Source organism: Cyprinus carpio, chromosome A13 (assembly GCF_018340385.1).
Source record: "Cyprinus carpio isolate SPL01 chromosome A13, ASM1834038v1, whole genome shotgun sequence".
Lineage (NCBI taxonomy): Eukaryota > Metazoa > Chordata > Actinopteri > Cypriniformes > Cyprinidae > Cyprinus > Cyprinus carpio.
The window spans coordinates 26,308,011-26,331,712 of NC_056584.1; the positions used below are offsets into that span (position 1 = coordinate 26,308,011).

The window sequence follows — 23,702 nt, forward strand, 5'->3', positions numbered from 1 at the left end:
GCTAGGGTGTTATAGGTAGTTACCAGGGAGTTGCTATGTGGTTGCTATGGTATTCTGAATAATTTCAGGGCATTTCTAGGAGGTTGCCAGGTGGTTGATCGCATTCTTTCTCATTTTTAGTACATTGCTAGAGTGTTCTAAGTGGTTGCCGGGGTGTTGCTGTGCAACTACAATTGAAAGTGTTTTGAGTAGTTCCTAAGGCATTTTAAGAGTGTTCTTGGTGGTTGCCAGGCAATTTCTATGTAGTTGCTGAGGTCTTCCTAGTGGTTTTTAATAATTTCTATGTTGCTAACAGTGGCTTTTAATATGTTGCTATGAGGTTGCTAGGGTGTTGCGGGTCCATAGCAAGTCTGTGCTGGATGAGTTACACTCCAAAGTTTAATATTAGTATGAGGGGTAGAAAATATTCTGAAACAACTTTCTTCTCTTACAGACTTTCATTCCGTCACATCTTCTTTCTCACTCCATCACATTGTTTTTGCTGTTCAGACCCGCTGTGTAAATGTGACCAGTCAGATCCACACTTTGTCAAGAGGTCAAAGGTCAGTACTGAAGGCATCATTTGTTCAGAACACATGGCATTCCTCTGCTTAAATTAGCTTGTGCACTTACGAAACCTGTCGAAACAACTGTTCCCGAGGCCCAGAACAAAGACGTGAGGAGAAAATCTGAAGCGGTTCATTTGAGAGCGGACAGCGACGCGGACACCAGATCTCTCAATGTGCCTCAGAAGCTGCTGAAAGCATAAACGCTTCAGAGGTTTTTGCATTCAGTTCAACCATCTTAGTTTTTGGAATGTTTCGCTTGAAGGGAAGATTCCCGAACATGCCGATCTGCTAGTTTTAAATATTTACTCTATATTCAAAAGGTAAGCGCTTCTGTTTTGCTGTGTTGCATTGGATCGCTCTGACCGAAAGGGTCACCCAGGGCTCTCCTGCCGTCTCCTCTGTTCTCAGTCTGAGAGGAAGTTTTGACAGTCAGACTTTACAACCTCCTCTCCCTCTGCCTGCGCTTTGCACATGCTCTGACAGAAACTCTGGTCCGGTGACTTCATCCCTCATTCACGAAAGCTTCCCCTCCTCCTCCTTCCCTCTCTCTCTCTCTCTCTCTCTCTCTCCGGCAGCATGCCAGCCGTTTTCCTCTTGCTGCGCTCTCTGGTTGTCAGTCTCCTCAGTAGCAGATTAGCAGCCTCTGCCGCGCAGCTCCTTCGCAGAAGCCTGACGGCGGCTGCTGGGCACCTCGGCACCATTCTGCGCCACATCTGGGAGCGGATCAGTTCCCAGGAGTCCAAGGAGGCCATCCTGGGCTGCGTCCTGTGCATTCTCAACATGCACAAGAAGGTGGACAACTAAATTCAGGAGGAACGAGTACAGTTTGGACTTTTTATTTGTGATTTAGAAGTGCCGAACAAACCATGTCGGAGAGCATTGTGAGGAAAATCCAGCCGTTCACCATCGGGACCAAACTCTCTGCGCCAGCCGTGCCAAAGTGCTCAGACTTTCCCGATGGTTTTCTTCCAAACCGGACGTTTTCGGATAACTGCACACTGAGGCACCTGAACGAACAGGTGTCTCTTTACCTCGGCCGCGACAGACACTGCGGACCCACGCCGAAGCATCGACGCGAAGAGATGTCCGACGACCGCCTGAACCAAAACACAATCTCCCCCTCGAACACTGCATCCAGATCCATCCGTAAGATCACCATCTCCAGCCGAATGGAGGCCGCGAAAGACAGACTGACTCCAGGGATGGAGCTGAAGAAAATAAGAGCAAATTCTGAGAATATTAATAACAATAACAACATCACAACCTCCAACACACAGCTGCCTAAAATAGTGGGTGTCAGCTGTGAGAATAAACCCAGCTCACAGTTTAAGGTAAGACACACTTATTTTAATTCATTTGTAAAAAATTGAACTTTTGAACAAAAAAGTATCAGAATTGAAGTAAATGAAAATATGCAAATGAAAAATTCGTATTTATTCATCAAATGATCATAATCAGAATGATTTTATAAGCTTGAGGGAAAAGATTTTTCATTTTTGTCGTTTTATGTGATGCCATCATTGCATTTTAACAAAAAAGTATTAAGGTTATCAAAAAAAAAACCCTATAATTATTACTTAATTTATAACTAAAAAAGAAATAAAAAAAAATTAACTGTTGCTATCCTGAAAACCTGAAAGGTTGTTCTTGTTATACCTATTATTATTATTAATGATGAAATGAGCATTCATTTTATTTATAAAGAGCATAAAATGCTTCATAAATAAGCTCCACAAAAAACATCATAAATAAACAAAAAAAATAATAAAAAAAATAATAAATTAAAATATATTTTTTACTGTGCTTATTAGGTTTAATTTAATATTAAGACAAAAAAATGCATAAACAAAAATCTTAATATAGATTTTAAAATTGCTTTTAAATTGCTTTTATAGACAATAAATGAATGAACAAATGAATAAATGAAAATAATGTTTTTGATATTTTTGCACAAACAAAAATCTTAATTAATATTAAGACAAAAAATGCACAAACAAAAATCTTAATATCTTAAATTGATATGTGGCAAAATGTGTATGCATCTATACTATTCATAAATACTTATTACAAAGAATACCAAAAAATAACTAAATAAAACATTACAAAAAAATAAAGTAAAAATAAAAAAACAAAAAAAGCCTGTTAAATGTCATGCAAGTGCAGTAAACTTTTAAACAGTGAAATATGGAGTTAAACATGCTTACGTAAACTACTCAGGCCAATAACATTGTGTTACTGAAATAAAATGGCATGGTATTCAGAAATCTAATTTTTGCTGTTGTTTAGCAAAAGCTTCTTCCGTAATCAAAACATAACGAGATGCCATGGAAACGGCGATACACAAATATACTACTGAAGCACATTTCATCCAGTCCCATGATGTCATCACTCTCTAAGCTTTAATATTAGTTCATCCGAGTCCACATGAGCTGATAGGCATGTCTTACACAAGCTGGAAAAGGCAGGAGATGAGTGCGGTCGTGTGCTCAGGATCTGTGTGGCTCAGATGATGTGTTTATTATGTAACGCTGCTCTTCCTGGAATCACTGCTCAAGTTCAAATGATGTCAGAGCTTCGGCTGAAAGGCTCCATTCTGTTAAAATCCACCTTCAGGATTCAGTGTGTGTTCACTCGGGTTTTGTTTCATGTCAATGGGTCAGCTATTTATACTATACAATATATAGCTATACAGTGGGCTCTAAAAGTCTGATACCACTAGTCAAGATGCTTCTTTTTCTCATTTTTATTTCATTACAAATCATGTGATCGGTATCATTTTGAGTGAAAAGATTCAGGATTTCTTAGGGTTTTTTTTTTTTGTTCTTAATATAACAGAAAATGTAAAATGTATATTGATATAAAATATTTATATGATTAATAGAATTACTGTAAATTAATAAATAAATTAATATAAAAATATACTTAATGCATGCTATGTTTTTATTGTATGCAAGTGTGTTAAAAGTACAGATAATCGGTTTCAGTCTTGAAAACAAAACCACAGTATTGTCTGTCTCAGATAATGGATATGAATCACGACAGCTCAGTGTTTATGTCATTGTTTAGGTGTTGCTGTGTAAAGATGGTGAGAAACAGTGCGGTGGTGACCGAGACAAATTCACTCCTTCTCCACAGGTAACTTTGTGATTTACTAGATTGACCGTTATGACAATATTCTGAAATGACTGAGAGCACAAGATATGACATTTTCATCATTCAGATTCAGATTCACAATTGGTCTTTAATTTTACACGTATGCCTTTAGCGGACACTTTATCCAAAGCTATGAAAAACAAGCAAACCTTTTTAGCGGGCTAATCTATATATAATGTATTATTTCTTCTTCTTCTTCATCATCATCATCTTCTCATTCTTCTGTTTCTTTTTAACCATATATATAAATTTAATGTATAAACTATTATTATTATTCTTATTTTTACTATTGTTATTATACATAGAAAATATAATATACTATAGTATATATAAATACCTACTGTATATACTATAATATAAATAAGTGGCCTATTTTCCTATTAATTTTTAAGCTCTTTATAGTGGCCTATATTATATATAATTTTTTTTATAGGGATAATATATATAGATAAACTTAATTAAAGCCGTGAACCAAACAAACTAAACATAAAAATATTTCATTTGATGCCAGAAATTTTGAAAATTTAAATTATTTTATGGGTAAATTATTATTTTTATAAAACTACTCACTTTATTTTATTATAATAATAAAAAAACAATTTATTTACATTTTTTGGAAAATATTCTAATATGTACAAAAATTAATTTGATTAATTTGATAATTTGAACCAGTGTTATTTTAGAATAAATGAGGTACTATTTTACTTTTTTTTGTTGTTTTTATTTTTGTATTCCATTTTCTTTTTAATTTGTTTTTTTATTAATTTTGTTGTGTTTTAGTCATTTTTATTATTTTTTTTAAAAATAGGTCTAAAATTTTTAAATTCAATTTTATTTCATTTTTTAGTATATATCTAATTTTATTTCAGTTAACGTTTATTTTATTTCAAGTAATGAACTTCTTATGGGTTCAGTCAACTATAATAACCCTGATGCGCAATGCATCGTGGGAGTGAGTTTTTTCTGATTCCATGGTAACAGCGCCTCCTTTCATCTGTGAATTATGCACATTGCGGATCATAACTAGGTATTTGGGTATTAAACAATCCCAGAGCTCAAACATTTATATGCTATTGTTAAAAATCAATTTCTCTAAAGACAAAATGAATATGTTTTTCATTTTCTCTATGCAGACTTTCACACAGTAAGCCAGTGGTGTTGTAACTGCATCATCTCTCTGTCGGTGTATCGGTTTGCAGATCTTGAACTTCTTGTTCCTCGACTGCTGTAAAAATGTCTCGAGCACACGACTGACCCCAGACCTGTGTGCTGCAGAATTTACTTTTGACCGTCAATTCCCTCTTGAGTGGTTTGTGTTCAGCCATAGCCAGATGTATATAAGATAATGGGCTCTTGGAATTTAGGAAGTGATGTCAGTGGCGCAGCAGGCCAAGCCTAAACGACTTATTATTTTAAGTGTTCAGTTGGGTTTTGCAGAGGAAAAAGCAGCGGTGAAACTTTTACAGCCGTTTTGGGGTAATGTGAGTCTAGGCCCTTAAAAAGCAGACCGCCCTTTGATGAGACGGCGGCTGCGGTCGGGGCCACCTGTGCACAGCGCTGCTGTTTGCGAGGCATGATGCCTGCGAAATAAATGTTTACTCGCAACATTAAGGGAAATCTGCATTCAAAACAAACTGGTCTTAGCCTGAGCGCCTGCAGGCCAAGCCTTGAGTCATCTGCGGATCGGGAATCTTTCCTCAATGCTGTCGTGTGGAAAACATGAGGACACACAGGAATCAATGACAACATGAATCACACAAAACAAATCCAAAACACCGAACACAAACTATAGATCAACACACTTAAAAAAACACACGGCAAAAACCAATTGCTTTATCAGTGTTTTTGTCTCTTTTTTTTTCAGTAAAAATATCTAATTGTGCATAAAATAACTTAAGAAGCAAAATTTCTTATGATAATCAGTTTCTTGTTTGTACAATCAGGTGTATGTTCCTTAAAACATTGGCAGATTGGGTGTTCTTATAAATGTGGAGTATATAAACCATTTTTTTGGTTTGCTTAAAACAAGAAATAATTATTATGCCAACAATATGTCATCAATTTTGCATATTGGATTTGTGGCCTTTTTTAAACATTAATTTAAAATAATAATAATAATAAATTATATAAATAAAAAACTTTGTTCAATAGCTATTTTATAATTTAATACAAGTTATTTTTTATTTACATTCTATACTTTCAAAAATACAAAAATAATATATACAGATAATATGCTATATAAAAATAAAACCTCTTATTTTTAAAAAATGTTTACATTTATTTATAATTATATATGAATATAACGAATACAATATAATGTACTCTTATTCTTTAGATGTGTGTTATTTTGTATTGTTTAGATACTATTTAATTATTTTTTGCATTTTTGTCTTTTCATTTTTTTTATATTTGAATTTTCAGTTTTTATTAATTTAAATTTTGGTGTGTTTTCATCATTTTTATTATAATTTTAACGTTTCTTTATAGGTAATATTCAGCTGTAGTTTTATTTATTTTAAGACACCAAGATACTAAATGAAAATAAGAAATATTGCTTTAAGTTTTTTATTTATTTTTTTTACTTCAGTTAACATTTAAGTAACATTTTTAATTGTTAAATTTTTTATATAAACCTTAAATATATAATTATTATAATAAGGATAAACAAACGGTTGATTGGTTGCATTAACATCTAAATTAAATATATCTTTTTTTAAAGAATGTTTAATAACGGAAAACAAGACAAAGAAACAGATGATGATTTTTTTAGAAATATAATATCTTTGCAACACAAACATGTGATCTCATCTTTTATTTATGATTGTGATGATGTGTTGATGTAATTGGCCGCCCTTTCCCAACATTGGCACAGATGTTTCCTGACTTTATTCAGTTGGTCAAATTTTTTGAGCGCTTTAAATGTGTCCTCACCGCCATTATCGTCACCGGTTGTGCTGACTGTGGCTTTTGGTTATATAAGACTGTCTGACACGAGTTTACAATGGCTTTCTGTTTTGTAAACTGTGTTGTTTTCTGTCTTGGACAGTTTTATACTGCCACTAGCATCTCGCAGGGGCTTTTTTTGCTCCCTTATCTTGAACTTGTGGGGCATTTGTCTTCATTTAATGGCATTTTCCCCCCACAAGCTGGATTACAGACATGTGATATTCTGATTTGAACAAGTAGTACTTTAGTTTACCAGTGTGTTTTCTCATTCCTTTCTTATACAATGTGTTGTTGAGGTTGATTGGTCACATATTTAAGCATGAATGTTGCCGATGAGCTGCTCTTCCTCGCTGCTAGTCATCAATGACATAATCACTGTGGGAATTTACTTTGTGGTTTTGTGTTCCCGCGTTCCAGTGATCTGAAATGACCTTCTTTCTTGCCCGGACTTGTTTCGCAGCTCTTCCATTCTGTAAGCGTCTTACTCTCAATATAAACTCACAATGACGTCACGCAAGCTTCTCAGGCCCACCAGCACAGTGTTCAGATGTTTTAGCTTGTATATATGACCAGTTTTCCCCATGAATAAGTGATAATTTCATATTTCTTTCCACACAGACCCAGATACTCAAAACCCAAGCGAGAAAGGACGTGGTGGACAGTCCCTCCTGCGAGCACAAAGACGTGTGCGTGCCTTCAAAAGTCTCATTGGTGCAAAGTGACCAGAGTTTTACCCATCAAAACACCATCTTCAATAAGGAGATCACTCAGGTATGATCACTATACTCTGTCAATGAAAAGCAAGACAGATTGCTTTGAAAGAATAGTTCACCGAATAAAAATGAAACAATTAATTTTATATGTTATTCATTTAGATTTTATGCATTATTACATGAAATGCATGCAAGGCATTTGTTTAAAACAAGAAATAATCAATGTGCCAACAGTGTTACAAATTTTGCTCATTGGAATTGAGACATGAATTAATAAATAAATAAATAAATGAAAATATTTTGTTTATTTATTTAGAGCATATACATGTATACAAATGTATTTATTATATACAAAGTTCCATTTAAATTGTATTTAATATGTTAAATCATGTTAGTATAATTTGTAGGAAAGCATATGATGTGTATTATATTTAAATAAAATATTATATATATATATATATATATATATATATATATATATTAGAGCATTTTATGTTTTTTTTTTATTAGAATTTTATGCATTTGGCAGAATATTTTATTTAAAAAAAACATACATTATATACTTTCCTGCAAATTATACTAACATGAGTTAACATATTAAATACAATTCAAACTGAACTTTGTATATAATAAATAAATTTGAATAATATGTATTTTATTTGAAAATAAAATACAATTTAGATGATATGTAATTTTTGTAGCATTTTACGGATATGAAAATAGGATGGAAATTATATGAAATATTGTACTTCTGCGTAAAGAAAAGCCCATTAATATTTTTACATTCTGACAGTTAACACTGACACTGCAATATTTGTTTTTTTCAAATCAGCATAAATTTGTAATGAAGTAGTGCAAATTATACTAACAATTGAAATATAGTTTTTAATAATATAAAAACATTTTATTATATAAAATATGTATTTTATATTATATAAAAATAAATCATTACTATCATATCAATATAAAACAAAATCAAAATGGAAAATGAAAAATGAAAAAAGGGGGTGGTGGGGGGAAGCTTGCTTCATTTTCTTTGTGTAGAATTTCTAATTGAATTCTTCTTGATTTGGGATGAAATCAATCCTGTACGTTCATTCATTCACCATTCGTTTTGCTTCACCTTCTCGGCTGAAATGTAGTCTTTGTTTTAATATTTCTAGCATCGCTAGAATGACATTGTCTTTGTGTCTCTTGGATAGGTAGCTAAACTGAATCCGTTGAATGGTTGCATCACTAATGTGGAAAATTACACTTTGAGGTTACAGACAAAAACAAAAAATGCATTGGAGATAACAGAGCGTCCTGGCCCTTCTGACCCCGTTCAAGCCCCTCTGTTTCTTTTCTTTCGCTCTTTTTCTCAAAATTTAGAGAGCGCAGCACAGGAGAACAGGGGAGTGGGAGGGAAGGGAACAACCACAAGAGAAGCAATTATTTTGGGATGAGATCATTGTTTGGCCCTGTCTATTCACGCCTTCTGAGACTAAACTGAGCCGCTCGAGCGCTCGCGTTATCTCATCGCCACGCTCGCGCTGACATACAAGGAAATTTTTCGAGGATATTTGCTTCAGGACGCAGCTGCTGCTCTCAGAAGCCCGTGTAACCTGTGAGATTTACTGAGCTGAAGTGAAGTGGGCAGCACAGTGTTTTAGACGACAGACGAGCATCAGGACTCGTAACACGTTAATAGGATGTAGAAAAGCTGCCATTTGTTTAGGAAATGGCCTTTGGATGAATATTCGTGTTGGGCAAAGCCTCCATCTCTTATGGGCGATTCGGTTGACTGATCGCACTGTTGAATCTGTGTTAGCATAGAATTATAGAGTCAAGGATGTGGAAATTGGCCTGCGTTTAAGAAAGGTGAATTAAAGTCAAAAAGTCGATTTAATTGCCCATTAAAACCCTTTAGGGATTCACATAAAAATGGGTTAATTTTATCATTTCTATAATTAAAAGAAACTAGATATGGTTGTTGTTGTTGTTGTTTTAAGGAAATGTGTTTGCCTGTTTAAAAGTTGCACAATGCTTCTGTGTTCTGCAGTTGCCAAGGGTGTTGCTATGGAGTCGCTGAGGTGTTCTCTTGTTGCTAGGATGTTGCTAGGTGGTTGTTATGGTAGCACCCCATCATATTTTTGTGATATTCTGGTTTCTAGATATGGCTTACGTCTTTCCTTAAATATACAGTACAATACAATTTAGAACTTTTTAGAATTTTTTACATTATACATTTATTCGGCAAGATGCATTAAATTGATCAAAAGTGACAGTAGAGACGTTTATAATGTTACAAATAAATTAAAAGTTATTTTGAACTTTCTATACATCAAAAAATCATGTAAAAATGGTTTGATCATTAATAAAAAATCAGAAATGTTTCTTGAGCAGCAAATCAGCATATTACAATGATTTCTGAAGGATAATGTGACACTGAATACTGGAGTAATGATGCTGAAAATTCAACTTTGATCACAGGAATAAATTACATTTTACAACATATTCAAATAGAAGCATTTATTTTAAATTGTAAAAATGTTTCACAATTTTTCTTTTTTACTGTAGAGTTTATGAAATAAATGCAGCCTTGATGAGCAGAAGAGACTTCTTTCAAAAACATTAAAAAATCTTACTGACCCCAAACTTTTGAATGCTGGTGTCTCATCAACAAAACACATACTAACCACAGGTATGAGGAAGAGTTTTCACTTATCAGTCAATCATTTCCTAACTAAATAACCTGTTAGATATCAGTTTCACAGTGCAGGTTCTCCTTTTGCTAATTTACTCAAAGAAAAAATTTAAAAATACCATCACTACCCGCATCATCACACCAAAAAAACATTCATTATTAACTAAATATTTTTTTTTTTTAAACAGACTATTGTTTTAAAGGGAAGCGGAAGAAACAAAGTATGAAGTCATGGGTTTCTCGTCACGGTGGGGTAGAAATGAGACGATAGAGATTTTAAAAAAGCCCCAAAAAATTAAAATACCTTTGAGCCTGTGGGAAGCCATTAAAAATAATAGCTGATCTTTTATTAGAAGTGACATCATATTATTTTTATCTACACTGTGAGATCTTGCCAAGCATTGTGGCGGGTTTGTTTTTCTTGTCCACATGTGATGTGTATCTCCTGCGTGTTTTTGATGTGAGAAAGTTTTGGCTTTATACTGAACCTCTGAGACCACGATAAAAACGATATGATCAGTAAGTCATGGCAGAATATGTATTTTCATGATTTATCATATTTTGCCAATTTCAACTTGAAACTAAAACTTAACAAAAAAGGTTACTTGAAATAAACATTAACTGAAATAAAATAAAATATAACTTTTTTTATTTCATCTCTTTGCCAAGGCAAGATTACTAATTTTAAGTCAGTTTAACTTGATGTACTAAAATAACTCAAATTAAAAATGAAATTCATATAATACAGTATATATATATTTTTTTTTAAAAAAAGAGGACAAACTATTAAAATGAAGAACACAACGAAATGACTAAAACGTTTAACTACAATTAAAACTAAAAAGATAAAAATAAAAACTGATTCGAAATATTTTACATTAGTTTAACTTGATATACAAATATCGCTAAAACAGATAAAAATTAATAAAAAATACAAATATTAAAAATGACAACATTTTAATAAAATTAAATACAATTAAAATAAAATGGAAATTAAAATGCAAAATATGAAAATAACAAAATTATAGAAATAAAAACGGATTAGAAATATTTTCCATTAGTTTAACTTGATGTACTAAAATAACTAAAAGAGAAATAAAAATGAATGAAAACTTTATAGAAGTTTAAAAAAGCTATTAAAAACGACAAAATTACTAAAACTTTAAATAACTTAAAAATTTAAAATGGAATAAATAAATACACACACAAACACACACACACACACACACACACACACACACACACACACACACACACACATATTTATATATATATAAACTGATTCAAAATGTAAATAAAAAACTACAATAGTATCTCTAATACTAAACTAACACTGCATTATACGAGATTCAACCAGACGAGGTTTTTAAAAATAAGTTGACTTGTACAGCCAATTTGATTATACTTAAAAATGTTTTGAAGCTGAAGTTGAATGAAATAATTTATAGTGCACATGAATTAACTTGATTTTATATATTAAAAACATTGTCAAGTAAAAGTAATAACAGACGGTCTCCTCAGAAATTAATCATGTCTCTCTGTCTGGGATGAATTATTAGGCAAAGTTTAATATTTTAATATGTCCAATAGCAATATTGATGGTTTCTGTAGCCAGCAGCACTAATAATTATCCTAAGCTGTCTCCTTATATTTAGCCCGATATGTTGGTTTTATTGGCTTTGCATTTAGTCTTGCAGAAATGACAGCTTCATTTTACAATCCTTTGGTTTGTGCTGATGTGGGTGGGCTTCTTGAGGACTGCCAGTGGTCATACATTGTGTTCATACCAAATAAACATGTCTAGGACCTATCTGGACTCAGCCAGCTGGTTTCTATTCACGCAGTGCAAACATGGCCAGAAACTGTGCTTTCAAAAGCCTTATGCAACACACTGTGAGCTCCAGCCAAAAGAAACCTTCACTGCTCATAACGTGATATCTGAGAAACGGTGAGCAATCTCCCGATGATGTTTCTGTAAGTCGAGACATAAGTGATCGCTGTTTTCTTCAAAAACAAGAAGTCACAGAGGAACTTCACTTTCCTCGGCGTGAAATAATAGACAGCGACTGTAACTTCGCACATGTGCTGCTTTTAAAATCTATTTGCCTAATATTGTGTTTCCAGAGTGCTCTCAGAAAGCTAAGCGAGCGTAAAATGGGCCTTAAGTGTCTCGACATGTGTTCATGTTTCAAGCATTAACAATAAAATCCAAAGAAAAAAAAAAAACACAGAAAGGATGAAACTAACATCCCCTTTGATGTGATCCAGCCTGAATAGTTTAGAAATTGGTCATTTTGCATAGAACTGACATTTGTTTTGACCAGGTTTCTTTAGAGGTAGTAAAATTCTCTTCCAGTGACTTCAAATCTTTGTTCTGAAACAATTCAATATTTTATTTTATTTTATTTTATTTTATTTTATTTTATTTTATTTTATTTTATTGCATAGTATTTATAACAATTATTGATATTTACTCTTTTAGTTAAGGATATTATATTATATTATATTATATTATATTATATTATATTTATATTATATTATATTATTAAATATATTATATTATTTTCTGTCTCAACACGACTGTAACATATCTGCTGTACTCTAATAGTTACCAGCACTTCACTTTTAGAACAAAATGCACTTTTGTAGAGTGAACTGCTGTATGGTTTTGTTTTAATTTACTGTCTTAATAGACCTCACTGTAAAAAGTTTCCAACTGAGTTACATTTAGAAAAAGTACATTTATATGTAAATGAATTTATATTCTTTTAATATTATATTATATTATATTATATTATATTATATTATATGATATTATATTATATTATATTATATTATATTATATTATATTATATTATATTATATGTTGCAAAAATATTTTTTGTTTTCCATTACAAATATCTAAACATTCTTAACCCATAATAAGAAAAATAATTTTGTTTTACATTTGAATTAAGATTATTTTTCTTACCCCTTTGGTGGATGTTTTTTTTCTTATTTTAAGCAAAACCTATCAAAACAAAAACAAGACTTAATATCTCATTAACTTATCTTAATTATAATAATTAATATCACAATTATCTCAGTCATTTTGCTTCTCAATTAAATGTGTCTTGATTCAAGGATGTTTAGATAGTTGTGATAGAAAACAATACAAAAACACACAAAAATTTTTGTAGTGCATTATTCTATTCTATTTTATTCTATTCTATTAGAATTTTTACATAAAATATAAAATGTATATGCACTAGCATTAATAAATTTGTGGTTGGTAAGATTTTTTTGTGTGTTTTGATGTATCTTTTGTTCATCAAGTCTGCATTTATTTGATCAAAAACATAGTAAAAGAATTAGAATTTGATATAGCTGTTTTCTATTTTAATATCTTTCAAGATGTAATTTATTCCTGTGATCAAAGCTGTATTTTCAGCATCATTACATCAGTCTTTAGTGTCACATGATCCTTCTAATATGCTGATTTGATACATAATAAACTTTTCATAATATTGATGTTGTAAACCATTTTGCTGCTTAACATTTTTGTTCACACTGCAAAACAAAAAAAATGTATATATACTCAGTATTTTTGTCTTGTTTTGTCTTGCCATTAGAAATATCTCTAAATTCTTAAATCACGATATTTACTTGAAAAGGAAAATAACTTAAGATATTAAATCTTATTTTCTGAAAAATGTATCAACATTCAGTGAGTTTCTTGTTTAAAGTATAAACTCGCTTAATTTTGATACATTTTTCAGAAAACAAGACTTAATATCTTAAGTCTTAACATTTTGCCTCTTAAGTGCATTTACAAAAATACTACATAAGAAAATCATTTTTGAATCATTTTTAGGAAGGTAAGATCTAGATTTTGAAGTAGGCTAAGTGTTTTATGCTCGTGTCCCGCAGGCTGAGACGTGGATCAGAGCGAAGCTGCGAGACCTGAAGGACACCAGTAACATCCACAGATGTCCTCTGACCGACTGGGAGGAACTTTGTCAAACCCTCCAGAGAGATTTGAAGGACTTCGAGAACACCGTCATTCAGCTCAACCAGGTGAGGACAAACCGTCTTCATTAGGAGAGTAAAAGATTGATGAATCACCGTCAGGTTTCAACAGGTCCCTCAGCCAAAATCAACAAAAGAAGTTCTCCCTTTTGCAAATAAACGGCAAAACATTTACAAATTGTTATGGTAACAATCATAATTTCTTTTTAATGTCGACTTGTCAAAACACAATTCTAACAGCTCAGCTTTGACGAGACCTGCAGAGCCTCAGAAAGCTTTTTATGAGACGACCAAAATCACATCAAATCTCAAGTCGTTCCATTCTTTTTTGTACCAGCACAGATGCTAAATTTGTCCTTTTCCCTTCATTTTGAAATATGATGTCGCAAATGATTAACCACTGCTGACACACGTCCCTGGTGGGTTGCAAAGCAGGATCTCCTGTTAGTCAGAGAACGAGGACGCGCTGATGTGATTAAGCTGTTGTTGTAGCGGACCATAGGTCTTTTGTTGCTCATGTAGCGCTGCTGAATGTTTGTGCAGATGGGAGAGCAATTAATGTGCAAGCTTAACCCGACGTCTGACCTGGTGAAGAAACAGCTGGCTCAGATCCGCGACCAATGGAACGCGCTCAAACAGACGGCAGCCAATCACATCAAGGCGATGGGCGGGGCTAAAACTCTCCAGGAGTTTAATAAGAAGGTGGACCGTCTGGAGGCGTGGATCAGAGAGAAGGTTAAACACACCACTAAACCTAGTTATAGTAATTAACTATAGTTTTTGGGTTTTGTCCTAAATCAATAATGTTTTAAATAACAGAGAACATGGAGACATGTTGGTGATTCTGTGTTAGGATGAACCTCACGAAACCTGTCACTTTAAATTCGTAGTAAAAATAATAATAATAATAATAATAATTTATATTTTAAAGAAAAATATAAGTAAAATAAGGATATTTTTAGGCACTATACTTTTTTTTGCATTGACATCTTCATGACATATTTTCCTGAAAACAGATTTTGAATAAAATTCTGATTTATTGTACATACTTTAATGCGTCCAGATGCTTCACTTTTGATCTTTTTTGTAATTTCTTTTATTTTTAAATGATTTTAATTAATGTAATTAATGTAATACATTAAAAACATTTTGTAATACAATTTATTACAATTTTAAAATTTGTTCATTTAAATTTGCAATTACAATGAAAAAAATTCAAATTAGTTTTATTTTAAGGCAGTACAACAACCATGATGTGTATTGTATGTATGTTTGATTTTGTCAGTAAAATGTATAAATTAATTATATACATTTTTAAAATGTTATTGACAGGTTACATGAGATTTACCTGCTAACTATTAATGTGTGTGTGTGTGTGTGTGTGTGTGTGTGTGTGTGTGTGTGTGTGTGTGTGTGTGTGTGTGTGTGTGTGTGTGTGTGTGTGTAAAATAAAAATTGGGTTAAAAATTGAATTCTACATTTATCAGTATTTTATTATTAATCTACCATAAGTTTCAGAGCTTACTGATCGTGTAAATGATAAAATACATGATAAATACAAATAAATGATAAAAATGACAGAAACTTTATAATATTTAATATTTTTCATGATAAATGCCACTTTTAGTTGAATATAACACCAAAGACATCAGAATTTGTTTCTGCATTATACACAGATTTAACAAACATTAATTGTCGTCAAATTGTTGTTGTCATCAAACTTTGGTATATATACATGTGTGTGTATATGTGTATGTGTGTGTGTATATATATATATATATATATATATAGAGTATATATATATATGTATATACACATATTAATATAAATACATATATATAAGAATTTACAGTATGTTTTGAAATGCACTTAATTTATAAAATGTTTGGTTTGCAATAAAACATAGAATGACCCATGTACATTTTCACATTAGAATATTTGTTTCCTAATGGGACACATTAGAATATTTGTTTCCTAATGGGATTTTGGTCATATTATTCTTTCTTACTGTTTCCCTTCACTGATTAATCTTTGGCCTGCTTCGCATCTGCATCCAAGAAGCAGAGGTGTTTCTTATCAAGTCTGTTTGACGTCTCACCATGGTAGCCAGGTTCATTTAAAACAACAGTAGCTGCATTAAAAAAAAAACAATCGCTGGGCTACAACAATTCAGGTCTGTAAAGCTTTTATATGTGTCAGCAGGAGCAGGAACAATCGCTGGCCAGCATCCTTGGGGAAAACGCTGACAAGATGCAGCTTACCAGGAAGATACTGGATTTGAAACAGGTGGGTGATTCTAGACAGCAAACACTGAAATTGCTGCTAAATTCTCAGCAGGCCTCACTTATCACTTCTGGGGAAAAAATTGGCTTTTTTGAGAGTGTCTGTTTTATCGTCCAGTTGTTTACCTGTATGTTAGCGAGTGCTTCTGATTTGCAGTGCAAAGTCCAAAAGGCTGAGACCTTCCTCTTACACACATACAGACCGTCATTCATTGTACTTTCTCACAGATGTCACTGCTTCACTAGCATCCATAAAGCCAATTGAAACAGGCAGTTGTACTTTTAGGGTTGGGGATATTAGCCAAAAATGCAATCCAAGCACCTGGAAGAAATGAGGCTTGGTTAAATGTAAGATCATTAGCGCTCAGGAAACCTTGTGTGTCTGACTTTCTTTCAGGATGAGCAGCTATATCATAATCTTCACGAGGAGATCAATCATATGGCCCTCAGACTGGAAAAACAGGGGAAGACTGAAGGAAAGACCATCTCAACCCGCAGGAAACATATCAACAAAATGTTAGTGCACGTGATAACAATACAGTGGAGATCAAAATTAGAGGACAACCTACAATTTCCTAAATGTCAAGGTCACTGCTTAGTCCTATTGGAAGTTAGCATATTTCATAAATTAATTGTATTCTGAAGCACAGTATAAAAAACTTAAATTAGATATTTGAAAAAGAACTGATCAAAATACCTCCTTTCAGATACCTCCAAGTTATTGGTGTTAATCTGGTACCTGATGCTAATTCCTTAATTATCTGACAGACCCTATTTAACAGCAGCATTCCTCCAATTTTTATTACTGCATGAGAAGTTTGTCATTCAAAATCTGTGATTTCTCAAGTATTGCAGCTTTTCGAGCTTTACAACGAGCTGGGTAACGAAAAAAAACAAAAAATAATACATACATCAATCAATCTAGATGAAAGAGAGGACAGGATACTGAGACTCTCAATGAGGAATCGGTTCAGCACTGCAGCTGGAATTGCTCATCAGTTCAGCTCTGAACAGGGTCTGGATCTGTCTCGGTTGTTTAAGAGAAGTCAGACTGAAAGTGTTCTCTGCAGTGATCAAGCCTCTCATCAGCAGAAAGAAAGCAAGTTTATTTTATTTGGGTCTGATGGGAAACATTAAGTTCAGCGTCAAACGAACTGGTCCAAACTTCATTTTAGTGATGAGAGCAAGTTTATTTTATTTGGGTCTGATGGGAAACATTAAGTTCAGCGTCAAACTCTACAAAAAACTGAAGCTGAGTGTGTAAAGAATCAGTGAAAGCTGGAGGAGGAGGTGTGATGGTTTGGGGATGTTTTCTGCAGCAGGAGTTTGGTCTCTTATACAGATACATGGCAGGTGAATGCAAATGTTTATCAGAACCTCCTTCAGCAACATGCAGTTCCTTCCCTGCAAGCATCTCCCAATCAGCCAAAGACAAATGGGTAAAGCAGTTCCTTGAAGCTGAAAACACTTAAATAATGAAAAGTCCTGACCTAAACCTGACTGAAGACCTCTGGATAATATTTGGCAACAAAGTTCTGGCTTAGAAACCAGAAAAAAATCAAGTATTTATAGATTGTTTTCTAATTTTGATCTCCACTGTGTGTGTGTGTGTGTGTATATACTGTACGTATATATATATATATAATTTTTATAATACATGCATAATACAAATAAATGCACAAATATTCAAATAATATTCAAAGCTAATAATAATCATCATTATATGAATAATTAAATAATACATATACAAATAATAATAATTATGCAAATATTATAATTTAACAATTTTATATATTATTATTAAGTTTTGTTATTTATTATTTATTTTTATTTATTAACTACATAGGTGGCTGAAGGCCCAGTTGCACTTGAAAGAATATCAGGAGAATCTCCAGCTCGCCCTCGAAGTCTCGTCCTTCTACCAGCAGGCCGATAACATTGTCTGTTCCATCAACAACATGGTAGTGATTTTGCTTCGTTGTGCTATTTCTGTTCAAACCCCACAGGAAAGCCAGAATCTGTGGCGCTTCGCTTCGACGTGTCCTTTGATACAAATATAACAGAGTTTGTTTACACTCTGATGTAATCTAAGAATGTTATTTACGGTTTGCTCTCCTTTTTTAACTTCTCATCCAGAGAAAAAGCCTCTCTGCGAGCAACGGAGTGGAAATCGCCAGAGACGGGGAAATTCGGGACGTTGCCAGTCAAATCATGGTGCGCGATCCAAAATTCACATCCCATTATAGTCACACGCTTGACCCTAAACGTGTTAGTTCATGGTCCAGCTCGGTGTCAAACACCATCCTGACGGCCGTTTGTTTTCCTGTCGTTCTGTGTGGTTTCAGATGCTGGATGTGAGCGTTTCCCAGCTCTCCAACCTGCACCCGGCGCTGGCGGCCCGCGTCACACAGAAGCAGAGCGAGGTGAAAGACTGCTGGGACGTCCTCCAGAAGACTCTCAGGTAACTCTCAGTCCAGCAGAGTTATAAACCACACAAGCCCTACGGTGTCCTCTCAGGGACAAGAGCCATTTCCCTACATAATGGGGTTTCCACAGAGCCGAAGGCGCTTTCCACAATCCTGTTTTTGTTGCATTTGTATTCCCCAGCAGCAACCGCATGGGACACGGCCAGGAAACCACTTCCAAATCATAATTAGATGCATATAAAAGTTATGTGCTTATTTTCATAATGCTACCAATTACTGATCTGAATTTTTCCTTCTGTTTAGTGTAACATTTTGAAACACTAAACACTAAAACAATATTGAATTTTGTTGGAAACAACGCATAAACTCTCTTTGTTTGTTTTTTTTGCAGTTTGCTCAATGAATCCAAGTTTGAGCTTGTTTTGTGTTTTATTGCTCCATCATCTAAAGCGTCCGCATTGATTTCATCAATGTTGGAGGTTTAAAAGTCTCCCCAGCCCAGTTAATCATATAAATTATGTAATTAGAGAAATTTATTCCTTATATTCAATGCATAAGAGTTGAATTTGGCAATACAGATGTTTAATCAAGATGCATAAGTTGCTAATGGTAAAATAATACTTTTTTTTTTTTACTTCTTTTTATTAGTAAATTATAAGTATTATTTAAATAATTATTACATTACACATGTATAAATATTCATGTAATTATTAAAATAATTATCAAATAGCTAATAAGAATACTAATGATAATATTATTATATTTTTAAATATTTAAAATACAAATATTTTAATGATTATATTTTATAGTATTTATAATTGTTAATGTTATATAAATAATAATTACTTTATTTAAATAGTCATTTAATTATTAAATTTTAAATAAATACATATATAAATATTTCATCTAATTATTATATTATATCAAATATATTATATTTGCTGTCGTACTTATTTATTTTATATATGTCATTACTATAAAATCTAACTTAAACACACACAAATATATATATTTGTATACATTATTTTATATTATTATGCTTTATTTTTAATAAATTATAATTGTTATAAGTACTGTCATTAAATAGTTGAATACACAATAACAAACAATAATATAATGGTGAAATAATATAATGTAAAATACATATAAAGCTAATAATTAATTATATTGAAAAATTAAAATAAATGCATATATTAAACAAACAATAATTATGCAAATAAATATTGAATTTAACCAATAAATAATTATAATTGCTATATAGATATATATATATATATATATTATATATATAATATATATATATGAGATATATATATATAATACAGTAATTATAAGTAATAATGATATTAAAACAAAACATCTGGTTAGTTGTAATTATAATTAGTAATTATTAAACACACCAATTACCATTTTTTCCTCCTGATTAGCATAACATTTTAAAACACTAAACACCAAAACAAAACATCTGGTATCAAATTTGGTTGGAAAATACTCTTAAACTCTCATTTGTTTGTTTGTTTGTTGCAGTTTGGCCACCAAGTCCAAGTTTGAGCTTGTTTTGTATTTTATTAAGGCGTCTGTATTGATTTCATCATCGTTTGAGGTTTAAAAGTCTGCGATTCCTGCTCTTGAGCCCAGTTAGTCATAATAAATAGTGTGCTTTCTGCGGAAAGACTGGCATCTCCTCCTTATGCCTTCGGTTGAGGATGAAGTATGTTTATCCCTGTAATTACTTGAATTAATTCCTTATATTAAATGCAAAAGTTTATTTGTGCAATGCAGATGTATTCAGGGCAATAGTTTACTAGACTCGTTTCTGTTCTGTGAACGTAGTAAAAGTTCACAGCCCCAGTGAGACGTTTCTGAGGGAAATTAATAAGAGTTACTCTGTATGGAAATCATAATATAAAAAGATTATGTTAATATGTGGGTTGTTAAAAACCATTTCTGACCGTCCCTGGTGTTATACAGTGGTTCTGTATTGTATATTGTGTATGTCTTGAATTTGGAGCAGTTAACGTTAATTTATGGATTATGTATGACTGAATTTATGAATGGGATAAAGTCAGGCCGGATACTGTATGGTGTCGTTGTTCACATCCACTCGCTCTAGTCAGCACCATTAATCATTGTTACTTTTAGAAACGAAATGAACTCACAGGACAAAATGCAGGTTTTATGTTCCCTAAGAGTGATGTTTTTTAAAGGAAGTCTCAAGTCTCATTGCATGTGTCCCGAAACGTGAAAACGTAAGCCTGAACCTGGATTTGATTATTTACATTGCATGTTATGTGCATTACATATTTATTTATTGTTTTATCATATTTTAATATATAATAATGCTTTTCCTTATTCTGCATTACTTGTAATTGGCATTAGCGTCATTGTGGCAAACTTTGCAAAACCAAAAGCTATTCACATTTTCTTAAATCAGTGAAAATGTAAAATAGTGTGTACGTAATATAATCAGTTAGAATATAGAAATTAAATATATAATTTATATAGATTTATATTTATAAATAAAAATTCTATAATCATGAAAATATATTAATAAAAATGATAAAAATGTTATTTATTATGTATGTTATATTATGATATATAATTATAAATATTTAATTAAAAAATGTTATTAATATAAACAATAAATGTATTTATTTATTTCTAATTGTATATAATATAATATAATATAATATAATATAATATAATGCTCAGTAATATAATGCTATTAAAAATGTAGTATAATTAAAATAAATGAATTTTTTATTAATTATAATTATAAATTTTATTACTAATGTGTGTAGTGTGTGTAATATAATATTAATTATATTGTTATGATTTATATATAATTATAATTACAATTGTATTAATTATAAAATTAATTTAATTTGTATTAATTTAATTTTATTAAAATAAATTAATTATTTATAAATATAAATTTATTATTATAATGTTAATGTGTAAAAACACTTTATTATTATAATTTCTTTACACTTTACTTCATATAAATGTTAATGTGTAAAACACTTTACTTTGCTGCATGTGTAAAAAACTAGTGTTTATAATATAATATAATATAATATAATATAAATATAATATACTATAATATAATATAATAATATCATATAATATTATTTTTCTTTATTCCCATGTGCATATTTATTTCTAAGACATGATGTAGTGTGTTTTAGTCATGTGTCTAAGTAGCTTTGTTTCGAAAACATTGCTTAATATTTGGAAAAGTTCCTAATAACCAGATGTGTAATCTGCTATCACAGTCACTGTAATAAATCGCTATTGAGTGACAGCAAATGTGAATGCAGCGTGGACATGATTAACCCAGTGCTGAAGCTTCGGTGTTCTTGGCTTCGGCCTCCGGGCCTGCCCCCCTGGCAGCTTGATTTGATGGCTGAGTGTTTGTGTTTGTAGAAAGGAAAAAGCAGCTCAGCTCCCCTCCACACCCTCGTTAACCAGGGATGGCAGTGACCCTGAAACCCAGAGCAGCGTGGGAACAGACCCACACAGATTATGGGAAAGGAGGTTAAAGAGGAACCAAAATCGTCTGAAGGGGTTTACGGTATGCAGCTTTCATTCTGCTGTAATTCTACAATTATATTTGTGTGGTTTTTTTTTTTCTTCTTCTTTTTTTTGTTTGGTTTTCTTGCTGAGCGGAAATGATTAAACGACACCCAGAGGCCTTTTTCATATGTTTCCCAAAGCATTAAATTCTGGTGAATTGTGCATCAAGCTGATGTTATGCAAATTCATTGATTTCACTAGGATGTAGAAAAATCACACGAGCGTTGGCAAGGCGTCTGCTTCGTTGTTTTACTGCAATTGATTTCTTTACACAGTGTTCTTGTTTTACTGCAATTGATTTCTTTACACAGTGTTCAAGCCAAAAACCAAAAAGTGGGGGATTCGATTTCTGATAATAGTGGTAATAATGGTTTCTAAGCCCGTATTATACACACTTAAATACTCTGTGCAAATTAATAAATAGTAAATTGCACGTTTCACTGTTGCTGCTTGTTTTAAAAGGTGTTTTTAGCAGTGTTATTTTAGTATTAATGTAAAATTATTTATTTATTATTATATATTTTTTAACATATAATAATGTTTTCCTATTTATTCCTTATCAGTGGTAGCGTCATGTTGGCAAGCTGAGAGGTGTTTTAGCAGTAAGTTATTATTTATATTATTTATTTGGTATTTTATTAATATTTTAAAGTTAGCTATTATAATTAGTTTTTGCATTTAATTTTTTTAGCAGATTACTGTTTTATTATGTTAGTTTGTTTCATGTGCTTCTTAGATCCAGGTTTTTAGTAATGTACTTTTAATTCTATCTTTTATTATGTGTGTGTATATATATATATATATAAATATATATATATAATATATTATATATATAGATATATATATATTATATATATATATATATATATATATATATAAATATTATTTTTTTTATGTTTACACATATCTTAAATTTATTATATTTAGCTTTAATTTTTTTATTTCAATTAGTTGCCAAACAGCACCATTTGTAATTTTTGTCTTAGTTTATCTAATGTTAATATTTTTTATTTTATTTCAGCATTACTTCGATAAACAAAACAATTTATTTCCCTTCCTTGAGTCATGTGAAAGGACCTGAAAGCGTTTTCTGCTGCTTAATGCTGAAAAGACCAATCAGAGCGCTTGCCGTAATTGCGTAACAAATACGTAAATGACCTCTGGCTCCTCTTTCAGCCACACCAGTGAAATACAGTTGCTGTTCTTCATGGATGATGGTGCAGTTTGCTGCTTTATTTAGGAGGGCAGTATGTGAGGCTCCTCTTTCTTCTCTCGTGTTGGTTTTGGATGGGATGTGGATTACATCCTCTCTATCTGACAAAGCACAGTGGTCTGTGAGACAGCAGCTTCATGGAATAGCCTTT

General features: G+C 31.9%; 2 protein-coding genes across 2 annotated transcripts in view; both read left to right on the plus strand.

The window, feature by feature from the left end:
• The first annotated feature begins 947 nt into the window (after nucleotides 1-947).
• On the plus strand, nucleotides 948-1,352 carry LOC122147291 (protein myomixer-like). Its single transcript, XM_042769526.1, has one exon. The coding sequence runs from the start codon at nucleotides 1,125-1,127 to the stop codon at nucleotides 1,350-1,352; it is 228 nt and encodes a 75-aa protein (XP_042625460.1). The 5' UTR covers nucleotides 948-1,124.
• Nucleotides 1,353-1,414: 62 nt separating this feature from the next.
• The window catches only part of LOC109065285, a 39,852-nt gene continuing 17,564 nt past the window's right edge, over nucleotides 1,415-23,702 (plus strand). Inside the window, exons 1-11 of the mRNA XM_042769615.1 lie at nucleotides 1,415-1,879; nucleotides 3,615-3,683; nucleotides 7,266-7,418; nucleotides 13,956-14,102; nucleotides 14,598-14,789; nucleotides 16,257-16,340; nucleotides 16,734-16,852; nucleotides 18,183-18,297; nucleotides 18,473-18,550; nucleotides 18,682-18,797; nucleotides 22,189-22,336. Coding sequence (XP_042625549.1) covers nucleotides 1,415-1,879; nucleotides 3,615-3,683; nucleotides 7,266-7,418; nucleotides 13,956-14,102; nucleotides 14,598-14,789; nucleotides 16,257-16,340; nucleotides 16,734-16,852; nucleotides 18,183-18,297; nucleotides 18,473-18,550; nucleotides 18,682-18,797; nucleotides 22,189-22,336 — 1,686 coding nt within the window. The remainder of the gene's footprint in view (nucleotides 1,880-3,614; nucleotides 3,684-7,265; nucleotides 7,419-13,955; nucleotides 14,103-14,597; nucleotides 14,790-16,256; nucleotides 16,341-16,733; nucleotides 16,853-18,182; nucleotides 18,298-18,472; nucleotides 18,551-18,681; nucleotides 18,798-22,188; nucleotides 22,337-23,702) is intronic.

Coding starts and splice junctions, on each gene's coding strand:
- LOC122147291 (XM_042769526.1), top strand. CDS start 1,125: ATGCCAGCCGTTTTCCTCTTGCTGCGCTCTCTGGTTGTCAGTCTCCTC.